This window comes from Dama dama, chromosome 30 (genome assembly GCF_033118175.1).
Source record: "Dama dama isolate Ldn47 chromosome 30, ASM3311817v1, whole genome shotgun sequence".
In the NCBI taxonomy this organism is placed as follows: Eukaryota; Metazoa; Chordata; class Mammalia; order Artiodactyla; family Cervidae; genus Dama; species Dama dama.
Window position 1 is genome coordinate 31,991,844 of NC_083710.1, and position 16,842 is coordinate 32,008,685.

At 35.4% G+C, this 16,842-nt stretch overlaps 1 protein-coding gene across 9 annotated transcripts in view; it reads left to right on the plus strand.

Annotated features, from left to right (window-relative positions):
* N4BP2L2 (NEDD4 binding protein 2 like 2) overlaps positions 1 to 16,842 on the plus strand; it is an 81,712-nt gene that overhangs the window by 16,101 nt on the left and 48,769 nt on the right. For 7 of the 9 annotated variants that reach the window (XR_009691367.1, XR_009691368.1, XM_061133664.1 and 4 more), the window contains one exon: positions 370 to 516. Coding sequence is in view for 7 of the 9 variants with exons in the window: in XM_061133664.1 (XP_060989647.1) it covers positions 370 to 516 (147 nt within the window). In the remaining 2 variants the exon portion in view is untranslated. Of the gene's footprint in view, positions 1 to 369; positions 3,116 to 16,842 lie in introns of those variants that run through there. The other 2 variants (XM_061133669.1, XM_061133670.1) reach the window with 2 other exon arrangements.

The following is a 16,842-nucleotide window of genomic DNA, read 5'->3' on the forward strand; positions in this document are numbered from 1 at the left end:
GAGTTTTGTAAGTCCTAGAAACCCACTCAATTCTTCTGTAATTCTCAAAACAGTGTTGCATTATCTTTTTACTTTGTTTAAAAGTTAGGGATCATTAACTCAGTGGTTCAGTGAATCAGTAGTTAGTTCTGTGTGAAGACAGTATAATCAGTTAACATTTTGCTCTGATTTATGGTCTTTTAAGCCTTTTTAATATATTGTTTAAAACTGAGAGAGCCCTTTTTTAAAAATAACATATGAGGTGTATCTTCTGGTATTTATTTGCCAAATGTAATTTAGACTCTATTCTGCTCTGCTCTGTTACTCTAAACTAGGTTAATCCTATACATTCTTAAAAAATAGAATTAAAATCCTTTTCTTTTTTGGTAGGAGGAATAAACATGGTGTGTCTCGAAAGAAGATTGCTCAGATGTTGGATCGTTATGAATATCAAATGTCCATCTCTATTGTAATGAATTCAGTGGAACCGCCACACAAAAGCACACAAAGACCTCCTCCTTCACAGGAGAGACAGAGGTGGGGAGGCTCTCTAGGCTCGCATAATGAAGTCTGTGTTACAGATAATCGTTAGGTTGGCTATTTTCAGCTAACTCATTTGTTGCTTGCCCTTAAAAAAATTTAGTGAGCCTGCCTTGAAACTTAAGTAGTTTCAGATTTTAAAAAAAGACCACATTGCCTCACAAAAGATGTTCCCAGCAAGTTGTTTAAATTCTGAAGTGTAAATAAAAATTATATAAAATTGTATTTTAAATGTTTTTATAATCTTTTGTTGTAATACTTTTGGTTATTATGAAGACCCCTGAGCAGAGTGGGTAGGAACCAGAATGTTTTTCTATAATTGAATTTTAAACTGATTTTATCTTTTATAGATGTCAGACAGTTTTACAGTTCATACCTAAATTCAACTTTTCATAAAACTTTAGTATTTTTCTTTGACTAACTTAAATATATAAGAAATACTAACTTGTTATAGGCACTTTAGTTGACTCCTCTATTCATAATACTGGTAAAATTATGTTTTTCTGCAAATTCATCTTTATAAAAAAGTATTTCTAAGCTATAATTAGCATATCACTTACTAAAACAAAATTCTCTGTCAAATGCCAATACAGTAGGTATATCAGTCACCAAGGGTTTTTTCTCCATAATTTACATTTTCATCACCCTTCTTCTTAAAGCCATTCTCTGTCTCCCCATACTCCCCAATTCTGGAATGAAAAACAGGGCAACCACTATATAGTTTACAAAAACTCTTCATGTTATTCTGATAGTACATAACTTTTCTCTGTTTAACACAGTATAATTCTAGTGTAAAAATATTTTAGACAGCTCCTTAGCATTAATTGTAGGAAGATTTGTCCTCTGGAATGTTTTACTTCTCTGGGTTTTAGCTTTTCTTTAAGGACAACTGTGTATCTCACTTTATCGTTTTTGTTAGATTGTGTTCCATCACTTAAAATTTTAAAACCGAGATGGAATTCATTTCAGAGGTCTTGGGCAATTCATCCTAATTTTGCTTTGATTTATCCATTTTTAGGGGAAAAAAAAGTGCTAATTACAACTGTTGAAAATTTTTTATGTGTTTTACATGGTAATAGTTCATGTCCTTTAAGTCTTTCTCCTAAACCAACCTATCCTAAATCCTATAGTATTTTTTTCTTTAATTTTATTTTATATGAAGTATAGTTGATTAACAGTGTTGTGGTGGTTACAGGTGTAGAGCAAAGTGGTGAATCCCATAATCTTCAGATGTTGTTTTAAAACTTTTTAGTGTTTTTTTTTTTCGGCTTTAAATGTTCTCTCAAATCTTTATATTACTTTTTAACTAATATTATTAAGTAATACTAATTGCAAGGCTCAAAACTAAGCATAGTACTTTTAACAAGGTCTTTATTACATTGCCTCTAATGAGATAATATGATTTTTATTTGTAGTCTCTAGTACTGTTTATATTTAAATGAGCATTACTGTATTTTATTTTGTTTTGACACATATGTATGTTTGTATATATTTGTTCATCCTAACTATGGTATAGTAGAAATATACTAACTCATGTTTTATGTATAAATGTATATACAATTATAAATGTTCATGTTTCCTTTATTCACTATTTTCATAGTTCTTTTGTTTCAGAATAGTACTTCCTGGTATTTGGGCTTGCTTTTCCCAGCATTTTATTATGTAAATTGACATTTTGAAATAGAAAAGAAGGATTTAGTTTTGGGACAAGAGAAACAACTGTTAGTTATATATTGTGTGTCCCTTTCCCTTTGTCCTTATAAAACTTTATTTAGAAGTAATAGTACCATTAGGTTTTGAACAGCAGCCAGATTTATTTCGAGGATCTAGAGAATTGCCTTTGGAAGATACAAATGATGAAGCAACTTGTTCATAATAGTAAGTCTATAAAATAAATTTCTAGTTTTTATTACAGATTAAATGTCATCTCCTAATATTTCTGAGTACTAAAGAGATTGTTAATCATTACCAAATATTTTTAAAAGTTATAAATGTTTACTGAGGCGAGGAGGTAACATTCTAGAAGATGTTTTTGTTGGGGCTTTTTGTATTTTTTTTGTTTGTGTTTTGGCCACACCACTTGGTATGTAGGATCTCAGTTCCTTGACTAGGGATGGAACCTGCACCCCCTGCATTGGAAACATGGAGTCTGAACCACTGGACCACCTGGGAAGTCCCTAATTTTTTTTTTTTTTAAGACAGTAAATTAAAAGTTCCCCCAAGCATTTTGACTAATGTTATTTTTTACTTTTGAACAGTAACAGAACAGAGAAATGAATATGCAATAAAAGATGAAATTCACCAATTAAAAGTTTTTTCATCCAAATTTTTCCTTCTATTCAGACATTCTTTTTTAAAATTTAGATATATTCCTAATGGACTAGCTCCCTCTGCTGCTTCCTGTCATTCTGAGTTGGTCTCCATCACAAAGAAAAAATGGGCATTACTCATCATATTTAACTAAGGTGAACATTTTAAACAAAATGTAGATTCTAGTCTGGTTCAGAAAGATTCTTTTTTCATAGACTTGTAAAAATCACTTCTCCAGTTTTCTATATGTCAATACTGCCAATAAAAATATTTGTGTGGTAATTAAGTTGAACTTTTGATGCTTTTTAAATTGATCTTTCATTATTCACTTTCCTAAAAGAAAATACTAGCTTTTTAATATATTATGTGTTTTAAAGTAAGATTGTTTATAGAAGATAGGGTTGTGTTTTGTTGATGGTATGATAGGGTGGATTTAACTATTTGAAGTTTGCCTAATTAATATAGGTTATGAAATTTTCCAGTTTTATATATAGGTAAGTTTTGAAAGAATTTATATCAAGGGATATAAAATATTTGTTTCGACCATAATTGAGTTTTTGTTATCGTGGAAATGTCTGATTTTCTGAGCCTGGTTTTCTTAAGTATTTTCAAAGAAAATTGGTGATGTTCTCTTTGGAAAATGTTGAAGAAATGTGGTTGTTCATGTATTAGTACCTCAATGAGATAGGTGTCCTAGGGTTTATTGAAATATCATATAGTAGTGTAACATAAATGCAGTAACTGAGGATTCAGTTATTGGGGCTGGAGTGTATGTTTGTCTATGTTTGTCTGCAACCCTTTATAAATAGAGTAATGCTTCTTAGTCTAGAATCACAACAAAGTACACTGTTACTTAGTTTTGTTAAAATGACCATTCAAAATAAACATGTGATGGCAGCAGAACAGCAGATCAGTAGTGGGTTTTAGAGTTAAATTTTGTACATTACAATTTATAAATAAAATTTTTTTCTCATTAAAATTATTAGCTGTAATTTTTGTGAAAGGAAAGATTATATTAAGGGATTATTGGATATCTTCTTTGGTGATGGTTTTCTTTCGCTTTGCAGTTAAGTAACATTTGCATATTTTATTTTATTTTAAAAATTAAGGTATTATTAAAGCAATTGGTTTCTCTATTTGTATGCCAGATTTTTTTCCTTAAAATATCCTAAGGATGACAAGTTCAGTTCAGTTCAGTTCAGTCACTCAGTCGTGTCCGACTCTTTGCAACCCCATGAAGCACAGCACGCCAGGCCTCCCTGTCCATCACCAATTCCCGGAGTCCACCCAAACCCATATCCATTGAGTTGGTGATGCCATCCAACCATCTCATCCTCTGTTGTCCCCTTCTCCTCCTGCCCTCAGTCTTTTCCAGCATCAGGGTCTTTTCCAGTGAATCAGCTCTTCGCATCAGGTGGCCAAAGGATTGGAGTTTGAGCTTCAACATCAGTCCTTCCAGTGAACACCCAGGACTGATCTCCTTTAGGATCAGTTGCATGTCTGGTTGGATATCCTTCCAGTGCAAGGGACTCTCAAGAGTCTTCTCCAATACCACAGTTCAAAAGCATCAATTATTCGGTTCTCAGCTTTCTTTATAGTCCAACTCTCACATCCATACATGACCACTGGAAAAAACATAGCCTTGATTAGACGGACCTTTGTTGGCAGAGTAATGTCTCTGCTTTCTAATATACTGTCTAGGTTGCTCATAACTTTCCTTCCAAGGAGTAAGCGTCTTTAATTTCATGGCTGCAATCACCATCAGCAGTGATTTTGGAGCCCAGAAAAATAAAGTCAGCCACTGTTTCCCCATCTATTTGCCATGAAGTGATGGGACCAGATGCCATGATCTTAGTTTTCTGAATGTTGAGCTTTAAGCCAACTTTTTCACTCTCCTCTTTCACTTTCATCAAGAGGCTCTTCAGTTCTTTTTCACTTTCTTCCATAAGGGTGGTGTCATGTGCATATCTGAGCTGATTGATATTTCTCCCAGCAATCTTGATTCCAGCTTGTGCTTCCTCCAGCCCAGCGTTTCTCATGATGTGCTCTGCATATAAGTTAAATAAGCAGGGTTACAATATACAGCCTTGACGTACTCCTTTTCCTATTTGGAACCAGTCTGTTCCAAGTCCAGTTCTAAAACGTTGCTTCCTGACCTGAATATAGGTTTCTCAAGAGGCAGGTCAGGTGGTCTGGTATTCCCATCTCTTTCAGAATTTTCCACAGTTTATTGTGATCCACACAGTCAAAAGCTTTGGCATAGTCAATAAAGCAGACATAGATGTTTTTCTGGAACTCTCTTGCTTTTTCGATGATCCAGTGGATGTTGGCAATTCGATCTCTGGTTCCTCTGCCTTTTCTAAAACCAGCTTGAACATCTGGAAGTTCATGGTGCACGTATTGCTGAAGCCTGCCTTGGACAATTTTAAGCATTACTTTACTAGCATATGAGATGAGTGCAATGGCAAGAAGTAGTATTAAGTGAATTTGTTGAAGTAGATTCTGAAAGGAGTGATTAGTGATTGTCTTGTGTGTGTCTTTTATTCCTTTTTTTCCTTTGCTGAGCAGCATTTGAATTAATTCAATTCAATTGATTCAAATTGCCTAAATCTTAAGTCTAAACAATTTTCAGTTTTGCATGGCTGTAAATTTCAGAGCAAATCTTGAAAAGTTTATTTTTGCAACTAAATGAATAAATGATTTTTGCAACTAAAATTAGAAAACTTAGGTTCAGTATCTTTATATAGATTGTACTGAATGGCCTAACTTTTGTAATGGAATATACAATTTTGAATATCACCTGTGGAAATTCTCAATACAGTATTGCTATCAATTTTCACACAGAAACAAGGGGAAAGAGTAGCATAAATATCTCTGAAAAGAGATCCTTAGAGAAAAAAATGAGTTATTTTCAAAGCTAGAACTGTGTCAGTTTGGAAAGTTTTGAGTTTTTGCTATCTTTAATAGAAGATAAACTTTGTTTATTTTGGTCAGTTAGATTAGAAATAATCTTTTTCTTCCCTTTCCTTCTAACAAATTTTATTCTCTGAATGATAACCCTGTCTTATTCCAGGTGTAAAAATTGTAGTCATTACAATGCACTTCCCAGCATGAAGTCCATTAACTTTAATAAGCTGTCTTAGTGTGTAAAAAATAAACTGTTGTATCTAACATGGACACAGCCATACTCTAACCTCTAATCTTAGAATTAGATATAGTCACATTACCAAAGCATTGTATCTACTTTGGAAATGACTGAAGACTTCATTGGTGTTGTGCAGTTGTTAATATTGCAGTGTTTTTTTTTTTTTTTTTTCAGTTGAACTGTTTGTAAATTAATGGGAAGATGGAGAGATTTTTGAGACAGCCTATTGAACTTTTTGCCCTTCAACATTTTTTTTTTCATTTATTTTTATTAGTTGGAGGCTAATTACTTTACAATATTTTAGTGGTTTTTGCCACACATTGACATGAATCAGCCATGGATTTACATGTGTTCCCCATCCCGAACCCGCCTCCCACCTCCCTCTCCATCCCATCCCTCCGGGTCATCCCAGTGTACCAGCCCCAAGCACTTGTCTCGTGCATCCAACCTGGACTGGTGATCTGTTTCACACTTGATAATGTACATGTTTCAATGCTATTCTCTCAGGTCATCCCACCCTCGCCTTCTCCCATAGAGTCCAAAAGTCTGTTCTATACATCTGTGTCTCTTTTTCTGTCTTGCATATAGGGTTATCGTTAACACCTTTATAAATTCCATATATATGCATTAGGCCTTTCAACATTATTATAGGTACTAAGGGAAAAAAAATAAGAATAGTCTGTTCATTCATGGTTAAAATTGTGTTCAAGTTCAGTACAATCTATTAAAATACACTTTATTTGGATTATTTATTTGTTTTGCAGTTTCATCTGTATCCTCAGATAGGACATGTAAAGATAAAGTTTTACCCTACAACAGTAATTATAATAATTGTACAACTTTGTTACTGCCTCTTCAATTGTAGTTCTGGACTCTTCAGTCTTTTTAATATATCAAAATGAAAGAAACTTTGATTTGGAAGAGGATCATGAGTTTTTTTTTTTTCTCTTTAGAAAAAATAAAAATTTTTTCTTTTTCCTTTTTCTTCTTAATGGTATTAGAAATCATGTTTTTTTCATAGTCTTTTCCTATACTTGTTTTCTTTTTCTTCACTCCATTTTCTGCTCAGCTATCCTCATGTTAACTTCATAACATTTTTAATGAAGATGGTGGGATGGTAAGTTTCCGTCAAAAATAGAGGTAACTTTTTTCCCTTCCTGTGTTCCACTGAATTCATTGTTCTTTGTGAACCTTATTTCATCATGTTAAACTTACAAACTACAGTTTTGCAGTTCCTGTAGAACTTTGATATGAAAATAGTTGTAAAGGTTTATAAGAATCTATCAGTGTTACTTGTTTGTTGTTGTTGTTTAGTCACTAAGTTGTGTCCTACTGTTTTGCAACCCCATGCGACCCCTAACCTGTTTAGCCCTCCAGGTTTCTCTGTCAATGAAATTTCCCAGGCCATTTCCTCCTCCAGGGGATCTTCCAGACCCAGGATCAAACCTGTGTCTCCTGCTTGACAGGCGAATTCTTTATTACCACTGAGCCACCTGGAAAGCTCTATTCATTGGTTAGGAATTTCGTAAGCATACTGTAGTACTTGGATGTATGTATTTGAGAAAAACTTATTTTACGGTACTCAAGCCCCTTCCTGATAGACTAGTTGATAAAAGTAGTTGGAAACTCACTCTTACGGAATTCACAGTTGTCATGATTCTTTTATCTAGCCTTAACTGAATGCTTCTGAAGGAAAGCTGAAAGCTTTTTTGAGTTCAGCTTTTACAGGTGATTCTTCATATTCTCCAATACTACTACAATGAGCAATAGGAATTTAATACAAACAAACTTTTATTTAATAATACTTATTTAAGTAGCTACCATTTAGTTAATGCCTGTCAGTGCCAGTCCCTTTTCTAAGTGTAATTGTAGATGTAATTTTTATATCATATATCTAATTTTTTATAAAGAGGAAACAGAAACCTAGAGAATTTAAGCAGTTTATCCTGTGAACATAGTTTCTCTGGGAAGCGATGATAACTAGGAGTCTCGTCTAGTTCAGACGTATTCCTCATTGTAGCTCATTTTATCTTTTAAACCACGTAGTTATCTTTGGTTAAATTCTTGTTATTAATATAGGGGCTTTTTCTAGGCAGCAAAGAAATTCCAGTGGAAAACTTGAGTGCATCTTTATGGTACCTTTTTGAGTGTATAGGGTTAGAGGTATGTTGACTTACCAGTGAAGCTGAGTGAAGAAATCTGAAAGTGACCATTTATTTAGAATGCCTATTTTAAGTAAAAACTGAAAGCTTGGATGCCATTTAGTGTATAATTATTTTCTGCAAAGTATACACTGGTAGTTGATAATCATATTTCAGCAACATCATTTGAATTACATTTTTATATATGCTTTTGTGCTTTTATATTTTATTTTAATATCTCCTGATTTAAGCTAGTACTTAAAATATGTAGTATTCAATAAATGGATTGTTAAATTGTGTAAGCTGTTTGTTTTGCTGATTACTTTTGAGAGAGTATGGAGCTTCCCTCAGGTGGTAAAGAATGAGGAGTCTTTGAGGGAGTTATTTCCTAAATAGACCAACACTGTTTTAAGTGATGTTAGTGTATTTTTCTTTCAGTGTCCACTTATTAAGTGTGCTAATAGTAACTGTCATGAAAATCACAGCAGTTTTCCGAATTTCTGGAGAATTAAGGGTTTTTTACCTTTTGTGATAATTAGCGTCCTTTTTCTTTTATGTTGTTTACATTAATTTTCTAAAAGAACAGTAGAGGAGCCTGTTAAGTTTTCTATAGAAATAAAGTATTGAATTAATTAGATTCTGTAAGGAAAGCCTTTGAGTACAAAATGAAGAACTCTTACTGTTGAAAATGTGTGTCATTTTGTTATAGTTAAAAAAAAAAATAGAAGTGCTAGGTCTTACTTGATTTTTCTTTATTCCTTGAGAGTAGTTTCTGGATTTTCTTTTTGTTTTTGTTTCTAAATTGGAAATCAAAAGTAGAGTTTTTGTTAGAGTGGGGAAGAAATAGCATTGGTTTCATGAATAGATTAAGATAGCTTTTGGTTCTTGAAACTGCATTATGAGATTGAGATTATTGAAATATAATGTAACACTGGCAAAGGTATGGTTATAACATTTCATTTTGAATATAAGTAAATTGAAGTTTTTATAGGAAATGTGATAGGAGACCTGGGTTAGACATTTTGAATTGATTAGAAAGTAGTAAGAAAAAAAATTTAGTTCTGGGAATGATAGGAAAGAAATTGTTAAAGCTGGAGAGCTAGTGGTCAAAAGTGGTAATTTCTCCCTCCACATCTTCCCTTTGCTGTGTAAAGACCAGTAGAGCCCAGACATTATACTAAGAAAGATTATCTTTCTCTGGTGGCTCAGCTGGTAAACTATCTGCTTGCAGTGCGGGAGACCTGGGTTTGATCCCTGGGTTGGGAAGATCCCCTGGAGAAGGTAAAGGCTACCCACTCCAGTTTTCTGGCCTGGAGAATTCCATGGACTGTGCAGTCCATGGGGTGGCAAAGAGTCAGACATGACTGAGTGACTTTAATTTTCACTTTCTTAAGGGCATGAAAGCATGGTCTTCCTTGTTTTGTCTTTGAAGCTTTGTCCTTTAGTGAGTCAATAAATATTTGTTGAATATTAGACATCTTCTCCAGAAAATAATCAACCTCTTGATACTAAGAACCCATTCATCTAAATAGAGCAACTTTATAGAGCAGTTCATAATTTAGAAAACATGGAGATAACAAAGTATGAAGTAGTGTGTTTGATACTTGCTGAGAAAGGGCATCCAGGCAGAGAAGAAGGCTCATCCATCTAACTTGTTTTATCTAACAATATCAGAGCGTTTTGTTTGAAATTTTGAGTCTTGTTAGTAGTCTTTAGATTTGTGATCTGTGATCAAAAAATTAAATACTAGAATACATGTAAGTAGGGCAGCCTTGAGACTGTCTATTTCTTTAGGGTCATTTAGAGATTATTTTTTAATTTTTTTTTGACACTTCTATTCTTCCTCTTAACTTTCCCCATGAGACTTCATCATGTCTCACTTGGACCTAGTAGTCTCCCCACATTTATCTTTGCCACAGAGTAACTAGAGAAATCTATAACTTAAATTTTTTTTAAAGTATAAATTACATCCCTTTTGCTTAAACTTTATGTGATCTGGCCCTTGGCTTCTTCCCTGACCCTGTCTTGTACCCTCTGCTCTTCATTTACTACATTGTGTCTATACTGGCCTTTTGCTCTGTTTTTCAGATATGCAAAGCTTGATCTTGCTTTAAACACTAAGCTTTTTTTTTTCTTTCTGGACTGCTCTAAATTTTTTCTGTTTTTCCTGTACCTAGCATAATTCTAAGCATTCAGGTCTCACCTCAATGTCACCTCCACAGAGAGCCCTAACTATTCCAATCTAAAGTAAAGTAGCCCCAACACTGTCACTCTATTAAACCATCCTGTTGTTTTCATCACAGTACCTGTTAGTAGTTGAAGTTACCTTATTTAATACAATTTTTTGGGAGTCTTTTGAATTGGAATATAAGTTCTATGATAACCTATTTGTTCTGTTCATAACTGTCCACAGAACCTAATGCAGTGCCTATAGTACTGCCAGGAGCTCATGTTTGCATGTGCTCAGTCACTTCAGACTGTTTGCGACCCTATGGACTGTTACCTGCCAGGCTCCTCTGTCCATGGGATTTTCCAGGCAAGAATGCTGGAGTGGGCTGTCGTGCCCTCTTCCAGGGGATCTTCTGACCCAGGGATCGAACCCAGGTCTGCTGCATTGCAGGCTGATTCTTTACCACTGAGCCACTGGGGAAGCCCTTTTAATAGTATTACTCCCCAAGCTGTTTTCTTTTTACACCTGTTCTCTGTGCTCCAGCCTATATGCTTAAACTGCCTAGTTGAAATTTCTACTTTAAAGCCTGAAAAATTGAATCTGTGATCTGTCACATCTGTGGAACTCCAGGATTTTCATTCATGGAGAATGGATCTACCATCCATCTATTTTTGTAAACCAGATACTTGAGAGTCGTCTTTGATGCCTTCTTTCCCCCTTCATATTCAGTCCATCAACTGGGGTATTTGAATTTCGCTACTTAATTATCTTGAGTCTCTTCATTTTTGACTGCCATCTCTGTATTGGGTTGGCCAAAAAGTTTGTTTGGGTTTTTCTATAAGAACAGTTTGAATTATCATCTCTTCCTGATGCTGGGGTCCCCACAGCTGTAATTTCTCTATTTTAGCCCATTTTCTCCACAATCTTAGAAGACTGAAATATAATGTACATGTAGAAAAATGCTTAAAGTTTAAGTATATAGCTTAGTAGATTTTCATGAAGTGAACATACCCATGTAACCAGAATCCTACTCAAGAAGTAGAACATTACCAGCAAATTAGAAGCCCTTAGTGCTCCCTTTTTTCCAGAGTGATCTTTGTAAAATGAAAATATGATCATGAATAAAACCTTTCAGGTGCTTCCCATTGCTGTTAAGATAAAGACCAGAAACCATAATGTGGTTGATGTGGCCCCTACCTTCCTTTCCAACCTCATGTTTTATTACTCCTCATACTTTCTGTGTTTCAGCCCTCCTGGCCACTTCTCAGTTTCTTGAATGTACTATTCTGTTCCTTTTTCCTGGAGAGTTCTATGTGCACATATGCTTTCCATACTCACCCTTCAGATTTGAGCTCTTCAAGGAAACCTTTTTGGATGTAGCAGGCAGGCTTGGTGAAGTCCAAAATACATATTATATGCTCTCATGTACTTTTTTTTCATTAATTTGTATGAGTATATGATTATTTCATCTCCCTTTTATCTTTAAGTACCATGTGTTGGAGGTTGTACCAGTTTTGTTCACGGTTGTATGGTCATCAGAACAGTGAGGAGTGGTATTCAGTGTTTATACAATAAGTGAATATGAGTAGTCTCAGCTTGTTATGGCCTGAATTATGTCCTCTTAAAATTTCATGTGTTGGAAGTCCTGAACCAGTATTTTATGATGTGACTATTTTTAGGATATAGGCCCTTTAAAGAGGTAGTTAAAGTAAAGTGAAGTCATATGATTGGACCCTGATCCAATGTGATTGATGTCCTTAAGAGGTGATTAGGACACAGACACACAAAAAGGGAAGACCTTAACAACACTGGAGGAAGACAGCCATCTGCACGCCAAGGAGAGAGGCTTTTGAAGAAACCTACCCTGCTGACACCTTGATCTTGAACTTATAACTTCTGGAATTGTGAGAAAATTAATTGCTGTTGTTTAAGCAACCCAGACTGATGCTTTGTGGCTTTGGAAAACTGACACAGATTTTGGTACTGGGAAGTGGGATGCTGCTCTAACAAATATCTAAGGATGTAGAAATGGCTTTGGAACTGGCTATTGCAGAGGCTGAAATAATTTCGAGCTTCATGTTAGAAAAAGCCCAAGGTTGCCTTCTGTGATTGTAGGTAGAAATATGAACGATTCTGTTGAGGGCTCTGAAAGAGGGCTATCAGGAAGTCTATCACTTAGCATGTAAGATCATATTGATAGAAATAAGAAAAGGGTGCTTCTGATAAGGTCTCAGATGAATAGAAATAAGAAAAGGGTGCTTCTGATAAGGTCTCAGATGAATAGAAATAAGAAAAGGGTGCTTCTGATAAGGTCTCAGATGAAAGTGAGGAACATGTTATTGGAAACGTAAGGAAAGGCAGTCATGTTATAAGCTGGCAGAAAGCTTGGCTAAATTGTGTTCTATGGGTTTGTGGGAAATTGAACTGTTAAGTGATAAGCTTGGATATTTAACTGAAATTTATAAGCAAAGTGTTAAAAGCGTGGCCTGGTTTCTTCTTGCTGCTTAGAGTAAAACACAAGAGGACAAAGATAATTGAAGAAAGATTTATTAAGCAAAATGGAACCAAAACTTTGAAGATTTGGAAATTCTCAGCCTATGCATGTTGCAAAAAATTAGAAAATGTGTTCTGGAGACAACATCAAGGCTGTTGCTGGACAACCATTCGATAAAGGGAGTATGGACATGTGACTTAGGGGTTCATTAAGCCATCTCAGCAGGACCTGAGATGGGGTTATGGCAGCAGAAACACTACCAGCTTGGACTGAAAGGGACAGAGACAGGATGAAAGGAAGGAGGCTGTCAGACTTCTGAGATTCTATAAGACAAGGCATTAGGGCTATCTGTCATCTGGCTGAGAGCATGTGTTTTCCTCCAAGAAAAGAATAGCATGACCCTGAAGGTAGTGTAGAGGTCAACAGGGCTGCCACTGCTACCATGGGATCAGAGCACCAGGCCTGAGAGGGTGGGGCTCCAGCACAGTGGGCCCAGAGCATGGAGCCATAGATTATTGTTGGTTATTAAATATTATTCTTCAACATTAAAATCTTACGTAATTTGCCTTATTACAGACTTGCTTGGGACTCATCGTCTCCTCTTTCTGATTTTTCCTTTTTGGAATGGAAACATTTTGAGAGCTGATAAGTTGTCTGCAGTCACATGGTTAAATAACATCTGAAGAGAAATTTTGCCTCAGGATAAATCATATCTCAAGTTGACCCATAGCTGGTTTAAATGGTATTTAGATAAGATTTTTGGTTTTAAGAGTTGATGCTGCTGCTTTTGCTGCTAAGTTACTTCAGTCGTGTCCGACTCTGTGTGACCCCATAGACGGCAGCCCACCAGGCTCCTCCGTCCCTGGGATTCTCCAGGCAAGAATACTGGAGTGGGTTGCCATTTCCTTCTCCAACGCATGAAAGTGAATAGTGAAAGTGAAGTTGCTCAGTCGTGTCCGACTGTTAGCGACCCCATGGACTGCAGCCAGCAGGCATCTCCGTCCATGGGATTATCCAGGCAAGAGTTGATGCTAGAAGGGGCTAACACTGTGGGCTCTTGGAATGGGTGAATGTGTTTTGCATATGAGAAGGACGTTAGTTGATGGAAGGCAACAGAGTGTAGGGTTAAATGGGCTGAATTATGACCCCTCAAAATTCATATGTTAAGGTCCTATCCCCCAGTACCTCAGAATGTAATTATATTTGGAGATAGCACCTTTAAAGAGATAATTAAGATATGGATGGACTGTAATCCAATATAACTGGTATCCTTATAAGAACAGGAAATTAGGACACAGCCATAAACAAAAGGAAGACCTTTGAAGACATTGGCAGAAGAAGACCATCTACCAAAGAAAGAGACGCCTTAGAAGAAACCAACCCTGTGGACACCTTGATCTCAGACTTCAAGCTTCTAGAATTGTGAGAAAATAAACTGCTGTTTAAGCCACCCAGTCTGCATTTTGTCACACTCCTAGCAAACTAGTACACAGTATTGTACCTGATAGTTGAGAGGCACTTGTGAGGCATTTCTTCTGCAGTTCTTTTATGTATAAAATGAGGGCATTTGACTTGGTCATTGGTTCTTAATTTTTAATTTAGTTCAGAACTTTCTGAAAATGGAATATATTTTGTTAAGAAATGTATAGTGGGCTGCCTGACCCTGTGAGCTATTCATTTTACAACCTAGTTCTGTTTCAGATACTATCTTTGCTGTACCTCAGAGATTGTTTTGAAGAGCAGAAACCTCCACTTTTAGCAGAGCACAGAATTTTAAATTGCAACTTGGTCAAGTCACTTAGTTTTCTGAAACTTTTCCTCTTAAATGAGAATACCATCTTAAATAGGATTACTGGATGGATTATATGAGTATGTTAGAATTTCAGCTGAAGTAGTTTGTGTGTTAACCTTGAAACTGATTTTGTTTGCCTTTTGATGATTTCACTTCCTTACACAGTAGAGATGGCAGAGAAGGAAACAAAGCAGTTGGTTGAATTTTATACTAGTTAGAAAGGTCTAAAGGATTAAGTCTGGTTTTTTTTTTCATTTAACAAAGATACTCATAATCCTCATTAGCATAGGCAGTCAGAAATTAAGCTGTGTAGGCTGGTCGGAGTGCAGTGGTGTTTACAATTAATTGATCACAGCCAGTTACAGATTTGTTCCTTCTCCACTCCCACTGCTTCACTTGACTAGCCTTAAAAAAAAAATTTAAAAAAAAAAAAGAAATTAAGCTGTGTAATACTTCAAAACAGTTTGTGATGTATGCCTTTTTGTCATGAATAGTGGCACTAATTTTTCATTTGTGTTGTATTGACTTTTCGTATGATTGAGTCAGTTTGCTATTCTCATCTTTATTGACAAATATGGTATGATTAGTTTCACAGAGCAGTATATTGGCCAGATCACATGAATCCATTTCTTTAACAGAAAAAAAAAAAAAAAAATTTTTTTAATGTCAAGCATAATAAAAGTAAGGAGCTTTTCCCCACCACCCGTACTTTTCATGAATACATTTTTTTTTTGTTTTTCATCCAGCCTTCTGTGTCATGTTCGTGTGACAGGGAGATATCAGCTTACTTCTAGTTAGGTGAAACTTAGTTAATTGCACTCTAGGCTTCTGTAAAATGAGTCATTCAGATGGGAACATCAATTTGAGTGGATGTGAGCTTTCTATTTTTGTAGTGCAGTCCAGGAAGTGACAGAGTTGTCACAAGATTCAGTAGACAAAAGGGTCAGAGAGGAGTAATATTTTAAGTTTTTTAAAATTTGTAATATTTTAAAGTTTGTATTATCTTAATTACTAGTATCTTTGTTTATTATTTTATTTTTTTGTTTATTATTTTAAATGATAGTATTCTAAATTTTTGATAACATACCATTCTTTTGGAATCACTTCTTAGATTATTTTCTACTCTAACAGTGCAGTAGAAGAAACTATTATATATTTAGAAGCAGTTTACCTATAGAAGAATGAGGTTATCTAGGGGCAGTATAGATAGCGGTCAATGGAGAAAGGAAATCAGAAGAAAAAGCAGCTTATCAGATTTTAATTAAGTAATTGGCTATTGAGGCTTTCTAAGTAAGATGTTTAAGTGTGTTGTGGAAATAACATGGAAAGTTCAAGAAATGTTTGTTTGGTCATATGAATTCTCCCCTTGTAGGAGCTGGATTAGACCTGCTGAAGTCACAGAGTCTGTAGTAGGTCTTTCGGACTGAAACTCAGGTGAGCAATCTTACCAAGGGTGGTTTAAAAGAGCCAAAGTAGGTGTTAACATAGTTTCAGAAAAAAACAAGCATTATTCTGAGGAAGCAATAAATCCAGTCAACGAATAAAAAACAAAAGCATAGTAAACTGGGAGACAAAGAGGGACCAGAAACTGAAATGCAACTGAGTAAATGAGTAAGGTTGAGTGCATACAGGGATGACACTAGGCCATTGGCATGAGTGGTATTGAAAGACTGGAAGCTTATTTTACTGATTGTTTCAGTGTATCATTTCTTGATGGATGATGGACTGATACTTTGTGGGCCTTGTAGCTTTTGGCAGTCATGAGCACATGAAATACCGGGCGGGGGGCGGCCTGTAAATAGGACTTCCTCTCTGAATTGTCTTGCTTGGTGCATATCAGAATGATTTATGTTTCTAGAACATCAAGTGTATCTTGACTTCTGGGACAATCTGTGCAGATACATAGTAGAAGTACTCAGTGCAATGAGAAAACAGCAGGTGTAAGCTATAGTTTCTGGGGGTGGAATGATGTCCTCTGATTGAAGGAATGTGGTTAAGAAATATGAATCTGTAGTGAGAAGGATCAGTAAAATGTTTTCTGGATGAGTGTGTTGCAGTGGAGTTACTTTTCCACTGTTCATTTAGTATATTGGTAGTCAGTCAGTGAAATGTGGAGGACTGGACATAGGAAAAAGTGGAATTTAGTAAGGGAAAATGAGTAAGGGGGAAAGGCTGTAGACAGTAGTAACTGAATAGTCAAAGGCTCAGAGATGGGTAAGAGTAAGTATTGAATTTATTCATGAATATATTTATTCATTCAACAGTGTTTCA